General features: G+C 39.8%; 1 protein-coding gene across 2 annotated transcripts in view; it reads left to right on the forward strand.

Annotated features, from left to right (window-relative positions):
• The window catches only part of SLC1A7 (solute carrier family 1 member 7), a 291,573-nt gene that overhangs the window by 147,373 nt on the left and 129,307 nt on the right, over positions 1-14,893 (forward strand). For both annotated transcript variants that reach the window (XM_053693457.1, XM_053693458.1), the window contains exon 4: positions 4,136-4,178. In XM_053693457.1, coding sequence (XP_053549432.1) covers positions 4,136-4,178 — 43 coding nt within the window. The remainder of the gene's footprint in view (positions 1-4,135; positions 4,179-14,893) is intronic.

Raw genomic sequence — 14,893 nt, forward strand, 5'->3', positions numbered from 1 at the left:
ATTTGAATCTCTATGCCACCAACAAAAAACAATTTGAAATCATCTATCCCTATCAAGAAAATTATTACAAACAACTAGACACACCCTTCTCCCTGAATACAATGCTAGATGGCAAAGACCACGGGTAATGGTGACCTCTCTAACCTACCTCTGGTAGTGATGATGTCTAACCCCTGATGATAATACTAGCGTGCCTTCAGTTTTATACAATGAGCAGTGCTAATACCAAGGTAACGAACAGTGGCAGCCGCAGACTGCCAGCTAATGTGCTTGCCAACCCCAGGACCCCATACAATAAATTACAGATACCCATATATGATGTAGTTTGTGTGTGACTATCTGTATCCATAACTGTGTGTGTGTATCTGTATGTATAAGTTTATGCTATGTAGTGTGTGTGTGTCTGCATGTATAAATGTAAGCTATGTAGTGTGTGTATGTGTATCTGCATATATAAGTGTGTATCTGCATGTATAAGTGTATGCTATGTAGTGTGTGTGTCTGCATGTATAAGTGTATGCTGCATGTATAAGTGTATGCTTTGTAATGTGTGTGTGTGTATCTGCATGTATAAGTGTATGCTTTGTAATGTGTGTGTGTGTGTGTGTGTATCTGCATGTATAAGTGTATACTATGCAGTGTGTGTGTATCTGCATGTATAAGTGTATTATGTAGTGTATGTGTGTCTGCATGTATAAGTGTATACTATGTAGTGTCTGTGTATCTGCATGTATAAGTGTATGCTGCATGTATAAGTGTATGCTTTGTAATGTGTGTGTGTGTATCTGCATGTATAAGTGTATGCTTTGTAATGTGTGTGTGTGTGTGTGTGTATCTGCATGTATAAGTGTATACTATGCAGTGTGTGTGTATCTGCATGTATAAGTGTATTATGTAGTGTATGTGTGTCTGCATGTATAAGTGTATACTATGTAGTGTCTGTGTATCTGCATGTATAAGTGTATGCTGCATGTATAAGTGTATGCTTTGTAGTGTGTGTGTGTGTATCTGCATGTATAAGTGTATACTATGTAGGGTGTGCATCTGCATGTATAAGTGTATGCTATGTAGTGTGTGTGTATCTACATTTATAAGTGTATGCTATGTAGTGTGTGTGTGTATCTGCATGTGTAAGTGTATGCTATGTAGTGGGCTACTGTGCATTTTTTGCTGACTTTAAAGGCCAGAATCTAGAATATTAATGGGGAATGCAGAGAGCAGTTTTAAATAATTTATTATTAAATGTCCAATTAAGATAAAAAATATTTAGCAATGTCTCTGCAAAGGCTAATTAAATACATAGATCACACAGCCATACCAGTGATTTGAGCTTGTGTTTGATTTGCTTCCTAAGTGTATTAAAATATATGACTTTATTTAGAATTTTATTTAAATTACTTTGGTCTTATGATTTTTTAAGCCCCGCCAACCACATTTCAATTTTTTTTTGCCGCGGGGGGGGGCCCTCTTTTGAATTTTGAAATGTTCGGAGGTATGATATTGCTCTGCAGTCAGTATATACAGATGCATATTGCATTGCAGTCAGTATATACAGATATAAATTGCTCTGCAGTCAGTATATACAGCAGTCAGTATATACAGATATAAATTGCACTGCAGTCAGTATATACAGCGGTCAGTATATACAGATATAAATTGCTCTGCAGTCAGTATATACAGCAGTCAGTATATACAGATATAAATTGCTCTGCAGTCAGTATATGCAGCAGTCAGTATATACAGATATAAATTGCTCTGCTTTCATTATATACAGATATAAATTGCTCTGCAGTCAGTATATACAGATCTAAATTGCACTGCAGTCAGTATATGCAGCAGTCAGTATATACAGATATAAATTGCACTGCAGTCAGTATATACAGCGGTCAGTATATACAGATATAAATTGCTCTGCAGTCAGTATATACAGCAGTCAGTATATACAGATATAAATTGCACTGCAGTCAGTATATACAGCAGTCAGTATATACAGATATAAATTGCTCTGCAGTCAGTATATACAGCAGCCAGTATATACAAATATAAATTGCTCTGTAGTCAGTATATACAGCAGTCAGTATATGCAGATATACATTGCACTGCAATCAGTATATACAGATATAAATTGCACTACAGTCAGTATATACAGCAGTCAGTATATACAGATATAAATTGCTCTGCAGTCAGTATATACAGCAGTCAGTATATACAGATATAAATTGCTCTGCATTCAGTATATACAGCAGTCAGTATATACTGATATAAATTGCCCTGCAGTCAGTATATACAGCAGTTAGTACAGGGAGTGCAGAATTATTAGGCAAATGAGTTTTTTGACCACATCATCCTCTTTATGCATATTGTCTTACTCCAAGCTGTATAGGCTCGAAAGCCTACTACCAATTAAGCATGTTAGGTGATGTGCATCTCTGTAATGAGAAGGGGTGTGGTCTAATAACATCAACACTCTATATCAGGTGTGCATAATTATTAGGCAACTTCCTTTCCTTTGGCAAAATGGGTCAAAAGAAGGACTTGACAGGCTCAGAAAAGTCAAAAATAGTGAGATATCTTGCAGAGGGATGCAGCACTCTTAAAATTGCAAAGCTTCTGAAGCGTGATCATCGAACAATCAAGCGTTTCATTCAAAATAGTCAACAGGGTCGCAAGAAGCGTGTGGAAAAACCAAGGCGCAAAATAACTGCCCATGAACTGAGAAAAGTCAAGCGTGCAGCTGCCAAGATGCCACTTGCCATCAGTTTGGCCATATTTCAGAGCTGCAACATCACTGGAGTGCCCAAAAGCACAAGGTGTGCAATACTCAGAGACATGGCCAAGGTAAGAAAGGCTGAAAGACGACCACCACTGAACAAGACACACAAGCTGAAACGTCAAGACTGGGCCAAGAAATATCTTAAGACTGATTTTTCTAAGGTTTTATGGACTGATGAAACGAGAGTGAGTCTTGATGGGCCAGATGGATGGGCCCGTGGCTGGATTGGTAAAGGGCAGAGAGCTCCAGTCCGACTCAGACGCCAGCAAGGTGGAGGTGGAGTACTGGTTTGGGCTGGTATCATCAAAGATGAGCTTGTGGGGCCTTTTCGGGTTGAGGATGGAGTCAAGCTCAACTCCCAGTCCTACTGCCAGTTTCTGGAAGACACCTTCTTCAAGCAGTGGTACAGGAAGAAGTCTGCATCCTTCAAGAAAAACATGATTTTCATGCAGGACAATGCTCCATCACACGCGTCCAAGTACTCCACAGCGTGGCTAGCAAGAAAGGGTATAAAAGAAGAAAATCTAATGACATGGCCTCCTTGTTCACCTGATCTGAACCCCATTGAGAACCTGTGGTCCATCATCAAATGTGAGATTTACAAGGAGGGAAAACAGTACACCTCTCTGAACAGTGTCTGGGAGGCTGTGGTTGCTGCTGCACGCAATGTTGATGGTGAACAGATCAAAACACTGACAGAATCCATGGATGGCAGGCTTTTGAGTGTCCATGCAAAGAAAGGTGGCTATATTGGTCACTGATTTGTTTTTATTTTGTTTTTGAATGTCAGAAATGTATATTTGTGAATGTTGAGATGTTATATTGGTTTCACTGGTAAAAATAAATAATTGAAATGGGTATATATTTGTTTTTTGTTAAGTTGCCTAATAATTATGCACAGTAATAGTCACCTGCACACACAGATATCCCCCTAAAATAGCTAAAACTAAAAACAAACTAAAAACTACTTCCAAAAATATTCAGCTTTGATATTGAGTTTTTAGGGTTAATTGAGAACATGGTTGTTGTTCAATAATAAAATTAATCCTCAAAAATACAACTTGCCTAATAAGTCTGCACTCCCTGTATATACCGATATAAATTGCACTACAGTCAGTATATATAGCAGTCAGTATATACAGATATAAATTGCACTGCTGTCAGTATATACAGCAGTCAGTATATACAGATATAAATTGCTCTGCAGTCAGTATATACAGCAGTCAGTATATACAAATATAAATTGCTCTGCAGTCAGTATATACAGAAGTCAGTATATACAGATATAAATTGCTCTCCTGTCAGTATATACATATATGTTTTACACAAATATAATGTGATTCTTTCTGTTTGCTTCCAAAGGAATATGTTTCCAGCAAATCTTGTCGAAGCGACTTTCAAGCAGGTCAGTTACAGCTGGATATAACTGTGATATTTCTTTTTATGTAACTTATCGTAATGTGCGGGTTGTATATATGTGTATCAGTGACACAGGCATCTGTGCATCACTTTACCATCTTATGTAGCTGGCTTTCAATTTGTTTTGCTTTAGATTGCTTTTTGTTACCTTATAGTGTAACACATTCATGTGTGTTACTTTACTCTCTGTTGTATTCCCGTGTTTTATTCATGTGTGTTACTTTTATATATTTTGTATTCTCCAATGTTTTATTCATGTGTGTTACTTTACTCCCTGTTGTATTCCCCTTTGTTTTATTCATGTGTGTCACTTTTATATATTTTGTATTCTCCAATATTTTATTCATGTGTGTTACTTTACTCTCTGTTGTATTCCCCTGTGTTTTATTCATGTGTATTACTTTAATCTGTGTTGTATTCTCCTGTGTTTTATTCATGTGTGTTACTTTAATCTCTATTGTATTCCCTGTGTTTTATTCATGTGCGTTACTTTACTCTCTGTTGTATTCCCTTGTGTTGTATTCATGTGTGTTACTTTACTCTCTGTTGTATTCCTGTGTGTTACTTTACTCTCTTTTGTATTCCCCTGTATTTTATTAATGTGTGTTACTTTAATCTGTGTTGTATACTCTGTGTTTTATTCATGTGTGTTACTTTACTCTCTGTTGCATTTCTCTTTGTTTTATTCATGTGTGTTACTTTACTCTCTGTTTTATTCCCATGTGTGTTACTTTACTCTCTGTTGTATTTACCTTGTGTTTTATTCATGTGCATTACTTTACTCCCTGTGTTTTATTGATGTGTGTTACTTTACTTTGTGTTGTCTTCCCCTGTGTTTTATTTGTGTGTTACTTTATTCTCAGTTGTATTTCCTTGTGTTTTATTCTTGTGTGTTACTTTACTCTCTGTTGTATTTCCTTGTGTTTTGTTCCTGTGTGTTACTTTACTTTGTGTTTTCTTCCCCTGTGTTTTATTTGTGTGTGTTACTTTACTCTGTGTTGTATTTCCCTGTGTTTTATTAATGTGTGTAACTTTACTCTCTGTTTTATTTACGTTGTGTTTTATTCATGTGTGTTACTTTACTCTCTGTTGTATTCCCCTGTGTTTTATTAATGTGTGTTACTTTACTCTCTGTTGTATTCCCCTTTTTTCATGTGTGTTATTTTACTCTCTGTTGTATTCCCCTGTGTTTTAATCATGTGTGTTACTTTAATCTGTGTTGCATTCTCTGTGTTGTATTCATGTGTGTTACTTTACTCTCTGTTGTATTCCCCTGTGTTTTATTAATGTGTGTTACTTTACTCTCTGTTTTATTCCTGTGTGCTACTTTACAGTCTTTTGTATTCCCCTGTATTTTATTCATGTGTGTTACATTACTCTCTGTTGTATTCCCTGTGTTCTATTCATGTGTGTTACTTTAATCTGTGTTGTATACTATGTAATTTATTCATGTGTGTTCCTTTTCTCTCTTTTGTATTTCGCTTTGTTTTATTCAGGTGTGATACTTTACTCTTTGTTTTATTCCCATGTGTTTTATTCATGTGTGTTACTTTACACTCTCCTGTATTTCCCTATAATTTAATTATGTGTGTTACTTTACTCTCTGTTGTATTCCCGTGTTTTATTCCTGTGTGTTACTTTTATATATTTTGTATTGTCCAATGTTTTATTCATATGTGTTACTTTACTCCCTGTTGTATTCCCCTTTGTTTTATTCATGTGTGTTACTTTTATATATTTTGTATTCTCCAATGTTTTATTCATGTGTGTTACTTTACTCTCTGTTGTATTCCCCTGTGTTTTATTCATGTGTATTACTTTAATCTGTGTTGTATTCTCCTGTGTTTTATTCATGTGTGTTACTTTAATCTCTATTGTATTCCCTGTGTTTTATTCATGTGCATTACTTTACTCTCTGTTGTATTCCCTTGTGTTGTATTCATGTGTGTTACTTTACTCTCTTTTGTATTCCTGTGTGTTACTTTACTCTCTTTTGTATTCCCCTGTATTTTATTAATGTGTGTTACTTTACTCTCTGTTGTATTTCCTGTGTTCTATTCATGTGTGTTACTTTAATCTGTGTTGTATACTCTATTTTATTCATGTGTGTTACTTTACTCTCTGTTGCATTTCTCTTTGTTTTATTCATGTGTGTTACTTTACTCTCTGTTTTATTCCCATGTGTGTTACTTTACTCTCTGTTGTATTTACCTTGTGTTTTATTCATTTGTATTACTTTACTCCCTGTTGTATTTCCCTGTGTTTTATTGATGTGTGTTACTTTACTTTGTGTTGTCTTCCCCTGTGTTTTATTTGTGTGTTACTTTATTCTCAGTTGTATTTCCTAGTGTTTTATTCTTGTGTGTTACTTTACTCTCTGTTGTATTTCCTTGTGTTTTGTTCCTGTGTGTTACTTTACTTTGTGTTTTCTTCCCCTGTGTTTTCTTTGTGTGTGTTACTTTACTCTGTGTTGTATTTCCCTGTGTTTTATTAATGTGTGTAACTTTACTCTCTGTTTTATTTTCATTGTGTTTTATTCATGTGTGTTACTTTACTCTCTGTTGTATTCCCCTGTGTTTTATTCATGTGTGTTACTTTACTCTCTGTTGTATTCCCCTTTTTTCATGTGTTATTTTACTCTCTGTTGTATTCCCCTGTGTTTTAATCATGTGTGTTACTTTAATCTGTGTTGCATTCTCTGTGTTTTATTCATGTGTGTTACTTTACTCTCTGTTGTATTCCCCTGTGTTTTATTCATGTGTGTTACTTTACTCTCTGTTGTATTCCTGTGTTTTATTCCTGTGTGTTACTTTACTCTCTTTTGTATTCCCCTGTATTTTATTCATGTGTGTTACATTACTCTCTGTTGTATTCCCTGTGTTCTATTCATGTGTGTTACTTTAATCTGTGTTGTATACTATGTAATTTATTCATGTGTGTTCCTTTACTCTCTTTTGTATTTCGCTTTGTTTTATTCAGGTTTGATACTTTACTCTGTGTTGTATTTCTCTTGGTTTTATTCATGTGTGTTACTTTACTCTTTGTTTTATTCCCATGTGTTTTATTCATGTGTGTTACTTTACACTCTCCTGTATTTCCCTATCATTTAATTATGTGTGTTACTTTACTCTCTGTTGTATTTCTCTTTGTTTTATTCATGTGTGTTACTTTACTCTCTGTTTTATTCCCTGTGTTTTATTCATGTGTGTTACTTTACTCCCTGTTGTATTTCCCTGTGTTTTATTGATGTGTGTTACTTTACTCCCTGTTGTATTTTCCTGAGTTTTATTCATGTGTGTTACTTTGCTTTGTGTTGTCTTCCCCTGTGTTGTATTTGTGTGTACTTTATTCTCTGTTGTATTTCCTTGTGTTTTATTCTTGTGTGTTAAGAGGTGGCCTTCAAGGGCTTAGAAATTAGCATATGAGACTACCTAGGTTTAGCTTTCAACAAAGAATACCAGTAGAACTAAGCAAATTTGATGATAAAAGTAAATTGGAAAGTTTTTTTTAAAATTGCATGCCCTATCTAAATCATGAAAGTTTAATTTTGACTAAACTGTCCCTTTAGGTGAATCATAAAGATGCAAATAAAACCACTGAAAGTCTTTTGAAGTTTATGCTGCATTGTGATGCCCTTACACTTGTTTCATAACAATGCAATAAACAATGAGAGTGCATGTAAATAAAAAAAAACATATTTGTAAGTATTTGTGAAATTGCCATCTTTAGGTATTTAAATACACACTCACACTAAGGGGGATATTTATCAAAGGTCTAGCGGACCTGATCCAACAGTGCGGATCAGGTCCGACAGACCTCGCTGAATGCAGAGAGCAATACGCCAGCAGGGGGGTGTCAATCAACCCCATCGTACTTGATCAGGTTGAAATGCGGCGATGTCTGTCCACCTGCTCAGAGCAGGCGGACAGGTTATGGAGCAGCGGTCTTTAGACCGCTGCCTCATAACTGGTGTTTCTGGCGAGCCTACAGGCTTGCCAGAGAAACAGACCCTCAAGCTCCATCCGGAACTTGATAAATGGGCCCCCATGCCTTGGATCCGCAAACGCCCCAGTGCGGTAAAATAAATGCTGTTACTAGAGGCTTCAGTTATTGTCTAGTATGCGTAGGGTAAACAATAGGTAGTTCATCATTAATAGAACTAGATTTAGCGTTTCATTAATGGAAATTATTATTATTATTATTATTCTTTATTTATAAAGCGCCAACAGATTCCGCAGCACTGTCCATGGGTACGAAGATATAAGTACAAACAGTGAAATGATACAATATAAGACAAACATTTTCAGATAAATACAGGGGGAATTGAGGGCCCTATTCCCGTGGGAACTTACAATCTAGATGGGTAGGAGGATGAGAAACAGGAGGTGAGGACTGCAAAGGTGAGAATGATGTTAGTGAGGAGTTAGATGAGGGCAATTGTTGATTAATTGAAATTAATTTGTTAGTGAGTTGGGTGATAAGCTTCCCTAAACAAAAAGGTCTTTAGGGAGCGTTTAAAGGAAGACAGGTTATGGAAAAGTCTGACAGCTCGAGGAAGTGCGTTCCAGAGGGTTGGTGCCCTCAAGATAAATCCTGTAGTCTAGCATGGGAGGAGGTGATGGTAGAGGAGGCAAGGAGCAGATCCTTTTTGGATCTTAGGGGGCGGGCTGGAGTATATTTGTTGATGACAGGTAGGATGGGGCAGCATTGGTGAGGGCTTTGTAGGTCAGGGTGAAAATTTTGAATTTAATTCTGCTGTGAATGGGGAGTCAGTGAAGGGACTCACAGAGAGGTGCAGCAGATACAGAGCATCGAGAGAGGTGGATTAGTCTGGCAGAAGCATTTAGGATGGATTGAAGGGGGAGAGGGAGGCCAGTTAGTAGGTTATTACAGTAGTCAAGTTGGGAAATTACCAGGGAGTGGATTAGCTGTTTCGTAGTTTCAGCGTTAAGAAATGGACACATTTTGGAGATATTGCGTAGGTGGTTGCAACAGGATGAAGAGAGCAATTGGATGTTGGGAATGAAGGACAGATTTAAGTCAAGTGTGACTCCAAGGCAGCAGACTTGGGGAGATTGGGAGATAGTAGTGCCACCGACAGTGATAGAAAAATTAGAAACTGGAGTAGAATTAGAGTGGGATTAGAAGTAGTTCGGTAATGGACATGTTTATTTTTAGGTGGTGAGAGGGCATCCAGGAGGAAATGCCAGATAAGCAGTCGCTGATGTGAGAATTGACAAAAGGAGAGAAGGCAGGGGTGGATAGATAGATCTGGGTATCATCAGCATAGAGGTGATAATTGAAACCATAGCTGTTGATAAGTTTACCCAGCGAAGAAGTGTAAATAGAGAAAAGTAGAGGACCCAGAACAGAGCCTTGAGGTACTCCAACAGACAGAGGCAATGGAGAGGAGGAGTCACCAGCAAAAGAGACAGAGAAGGATCCTTTAGAGAGCTAAGAGTGAATCCAGGAGAGGGCAGTGTCACAGAGCCCAAGAGAGCTGAGAGTTTGTAGGAGGAGGTCAAGTAAGATGAGTATTGTAACGGTATAACCCTGATATCGAGGGTTAATACCAGATGAAAGATGCCCTTAATACGGGAATAGCAACACACGAACCCAGTTAATACACTGAACAGGGAAAATACGCAAAATCCTTCTCTCCTGGAACAGGCAAAAGAACAATTCAAAGCAGCACTTCCCCCCCAAACACGAGACCAAGCTCCGTCTTGAGGGTAAAACAGGAATCAGCCAGAGCTGTGGGTTTATTGTTCTTATATACACATACTTACACATTAGTACCACGCACAGGATTTTGTAAAACAACCAATAAACCCATACAATACTCTCAGACACTCCCACACAAAACCCTCCCCTCTGCCTGGGATACAATTACCTTACACAATGGTTGATGCAATTAGCTTACACAATGGTTGATACAATTACCTTACACAATGGTTGATGCAATTACCTTACACAATGGTTGATACAATTACCTTACACAATGGTTGATGCAATTACCTTACACAATGGTTGATACAATTACCTTACACAATGGTTGATTCAATTACCTTACACCATGGTTGATACAATTATCTTACACAATGGTTGATACAATTATATTACACAATGGTTGATGTAATTATCACAGACAGAGAAATACAGTTCAATTGCCATGGAGCCAAAGTCTTTCGTTATACAAATGGGCTACATGGCATAGCTATCTGGGGTATCACTGTTCAAATAGGGCAAGTACTGAATGACCCGGCTTTCGTGTCTTTGCAGGGGAAAAGTAAGCATTTCAACATGGGGCCATAGTCTAAAGGCAACAGGCAGGCAACCAGGCTCCTCCAATGCACAGTGGAGAGATTGGTCTCGTCACATCTATAGAGTAGTAGCCGTTGTTTTTCGCAATAAGGAGATCGTTAGCAACCTTGGTGAGGGCAGTCTCAGTTGAGTGTTGGGGACAGAAGCCAGATTGCAGGGGGTCAAGCCATTAGTTGGAGGACAGGAAGTGGGTTAGGCGATCGAAAACTAGTTTTTCAAGGACTTTTGAAGCTAGCAGAAGCAGTGATATGGGGCAGTAGTTTGCAGAAGAGTTAGGGTCGAGGGAGGGTTTTTTGAGGATGGGGGTGACCTTTGCATGTTTGAAGGAAGATGGGAATGAACCGGTAGAAAGGAATCGGTTGAATATTTGAGTAAGAGTTGGAGTGAGGGTGGAAGACAGAGAAGGTATTAGATGTGAAGGAATTAGGGTCAAGTGGGCAGGTAGTGAAGTGTGAGGAAGACAATAAGGAACCCACTTCACTCTCAGTGGTTGGGGGGAGGGTGCAGAGAGTGGTAGAAGGGGTGACTGGGAGCAAAGTTGGGAGATTGCAGGCTTGTGTTGGGATGTTGCTTCGGATGGTGTTTTATTGAAAAAGTAGTCAGCCGGGTCTTGAGCACTAAATGCAGATGAAGGGGGTGGTGCAGGTTGGCAGAGGAAAAAGTTGAAAATGGAGAAAAATCTTTTAGGGTTTGATGAGTGAGTAGATATAAGAGAAGATAAGTAGGTTTGCTTAGCTAAGTGAAGGGCATAGGTGAAAGAATTAACTTATAGTGGATGAAATCAAGTTCAGAGCGGGCTTTCCTCCAGGCACGTTCAGCAGGGCCGGAGCATTTTTGTAGGTGGCGTGTTTGCTGAGAATGCCAGGGCTGGAGCTGACGACATGGGGCTTTGCATATTAGGGGAGGAGCAAGAGGAGAGAGTATTGTTATAGTGGGTTGTAGCAAGGTCAGGGCAGGATATTGTGGAAGTGTGGGGGAGGCGTTTTTTAATAAGTTTGGAGAGTTGGAGAGGATCCACAGTGTGCAGATTTCTGCGGGGGCGAGGGGGAGAAGTGGTTTAGCCTGTATATTAAGATTAACGGTGAGCAGATGGTGGTCTGAGATAGGGAATGGGCAACAGGCGACATCAGAGAGAGAGTAGAGATAGGAGAATACAATATCAATAGAGTGTCCATTGCAGTGAGTAGGGAATAGGGTGGATTGTGAGAGGCCAAAGGAGTTAGTGAGTGAGAGAAGTTTAGAGGTAGCAGGGGCAGATGGGTTATCAATGGGGATGTTGAAGTCCCCCAGAATTAGAGTAGGTGTATTTGTAGAGAGAAAATGAGGACGCCAGGCAGCAAAGTTGTCAAGGAATTGGGAGGTGGGTCCAGGGGGGCGATAGATAACTGCACTCTGAGAGAGAGAGGGGGGAAAACAGGAAAATGCAGTGGACTTCAAAGGAAGAAAAGGAGAGAGATGCAAATGGAGATAGGTACTGATAGGAGCAGGAGGGGGAAGTAAGATACTAACACCGCCACCATGTTTCTCACCAGGCCTAGGTGTGTGGCTAAAGTGGAGACCACTGTATGTGAGAGTAGCAACGGAAGCAGGGGGTCAAGCCATTAGTTGGAGGACAGGAAGTGGGTTAGGCGATCGAAAACTAGTTTTTCAAGGACTTTTGAAGCTAGCGGAAGCAGTGATATGGGGCGGTAGTTTGCAGAAGAGTTAGGGTCGAGGGAGGGTTTTTTGAGGATGGGGGTGACCTTTGCATGTTTGAAGGAAGATGGGAATGAACCGGTAGAAAGGAATCGGTTGAATATGTGAGTAAGAGTTGGAGTGAGGGTGGAAGACAGAGAAGGTATTAGATGTGAAGGAATAGGGTCAAGTGGGCAGGTAGTGAAGTGTGAGGAAGACAATAAGGAACCCACTTCTCTCTCAGTGGTTGGGGGGAGGGTGCAGAGAGTGGCAGAGGGGGTGAATGGGAGCAAAGTTGGGAGATTGCAGGCTTGTGTTGGGATGTTGCTTCGGATGGTGTTTTATTGAAAAAATAGTCAGCCGGGTCTTGAGCACTAAATGCAGATGAAGGGGGTGGTGCAGGTTGGCAGAGGAGAAAGTTGAAAATGGAGAAAAATCTTTTAGGGTTTGACGAGTGAGTAGATATAAGAGAAGATAAGTAGGTTTGCTTAGCTAAGTGAAGGGCAGAGGTGAAAGAATTAACTTATAGTGGATGAAATCAAGTTCAGAGCGGGCTTTCCTCCAGGCACGTTCAGCAGGGCCGGAGCATTTTTGTAGGTGGCGTGTTTGCTGAGAATGCCAGGGCTGGAGCTGATGACATGGGGCTTTGCATATTAGGGGAGAAGCAAGAAGAGATAGTATTGTTATAGTGGGTTGTAGCAAGGTCAGGGCAGGATATTGTGGAAGTGTGGGGGAGGCGTTTTTGAATAAGTTTGGAGAGTTGGAGAGGATCCACAGTGTGCAGATTTCTGCGGGAGCGAGGGGGAGAAGTCGGTTTAGCCTGTATATTAAGATTAACGGTGAGCAGATGGTGGTCTGAGATAGGGAATGGGCAACAGGCGACATCAGAGAGAGAGTAGAGATAGGAGAATACAATATCAATAGTGTCCATTGCGGTGAGTAGGGAATAGGGTGGATTGTGAGAGGCCAAAGGAGTTAGTGAGTGAGAGAAGTTTAGAGGTAGCAGGGGCAGATGGGTTATCAATGGGGATGTTGAAGTCCCCCAGAATTAGAGTAGGTGTATTTGTAGAGAGAAAATGAGGACGCTAGGCAGCAAAGTTGTCAAGGAATTGGGAGGTGGGTCCAGGGGGGCGATAGATAACTGCACTCTGAGAGAGAGAGGGGGGAAAACAGGAAAATGCAGTGGACTTCAAAGGAAGAAAAGGAGAGAGATGGAAATGGAGATAGGTGATAGGAGCAGCAGGGGGGAAGTAAGATACTAACACCGCCACCATGTTTCTCACCAGGCCTAGGTGTGTGGCTACCACTGTGTGTGAGGATAGCAATGGAAGCAGTGTCAAGATAACCAGGTTTCAGTAATTGCTAAAAGGTTGAAAGCGTTGGAAACAAACAGGTCGTGAACAAAAGTAAGTTTGTTGCAGACAGAGCGAGTGTTCCAGAAAGCACAAGAAAATAGTGGGGATAAACGCTGAGGGTTAATGGAGATGAGATTGTTAGTATTGCGTGTCCGAGAGTTTTTTGCAGTGGGAGACTGAACGAGTGTGTGGAAGTTTGGTGATCGCTGCAGGGCCAGGGTTAGGGGAGACGTCACCAGCAGCAAGCAGTAGTAGGAGTGTGAGTGACAGGAGGTGAGAGTGAGACTTGTAGGAGCGGTTGTGATTAGACACAGGGAAGATAGATGGAAAATGTGTTTCTAAGGAGACAGCGTAGTTCATGAGAGGACACCATAGGGCAGTGCTTTCCAAACTGTGTGTCGGGACACACTAGTGTGTCGGCAGCAGTGTGTAGGTGTGTCCCTGCTTCAGCACAATTTTTTTAAAATTTAAATTTTTTTAAATTATTTTTTTTGGGGGTTTCTGACTTTCCGCCTGCCTGCTACGCATATCACATGGTTGACACGTGATTGATGCCTAGGGGGTCACAGATCATCTTAACCTATTGGCACAGCTCAGTGGGAACTGAAACTATTCCCATTGGTGGCTTTGGCGGCACATTGGCTCCTGACTGCATGTGTAGTCTCCTTAATTGGCTCATGACTGCATGTGTAGCCAGTGAGTGGGACAGCAGTGTGTTTGCAGCGCAGGCAGTAGTCAATCACACTCACCAAGCTCTGAGGGCGGCAGCTTAAACGCTGAGCTGAAGTCAGAAGTCAGTGGGGTTTTTTTGCAACTAGCTCCCAGTAGTGCATTGCTGCTCCTGCTCTTGATATATGGATAGGAAGGGGAAGCTTAAAAATGCGAGTGTCTAATATTCCACCAAATATTCATAAACTGTGTTCATCCCATCAACCTCATACATCCCATTAAAATAGTAAGTAGCTATTGGTGTTATTAAACGTTTTTTTATTCTTGCACTTACACACTATTACTTGTAAATACATTTTGTTATTATATAATTTATGTATGTGTCTGTATCTCTTAAAACAAGTTAGTTTAACCTCCTGTTTGATAGTACAACTGAATTACTGTGTCGCAAAATGATGTAGGTCTAAAAAGTGTGTCACCAAAATGAAAAGTTTGGAAAGCTCTGCCATAGGGGATGAGAGAAGGGAGGGTGAGATATGGAAATCAGGTTAAAACAATTTATGCTCCCAGGAAAACATGCCCAGTGTGTTTATTTAGAAGTTCTTTTTTTAAAATAAATACACAGAATGCTTATGGCTCTGATCCTCCAGTGAGTGTGTTTAATGGCAATTTTAGAAAC

This window comes from Bombina bombina, chromosome 10, assembly GCF_027579735.1.
Source record: "Bombina bombina isolate aBomBom1 chromosome 10, aBomBom1.pri, whole genome shotgun sequence".
Lineage (NCBI taxonomy): Eukaryota > Metazoa > Chordata > Amphibia > Anura > Bombinatoridae > Bombina > Bombina bombina.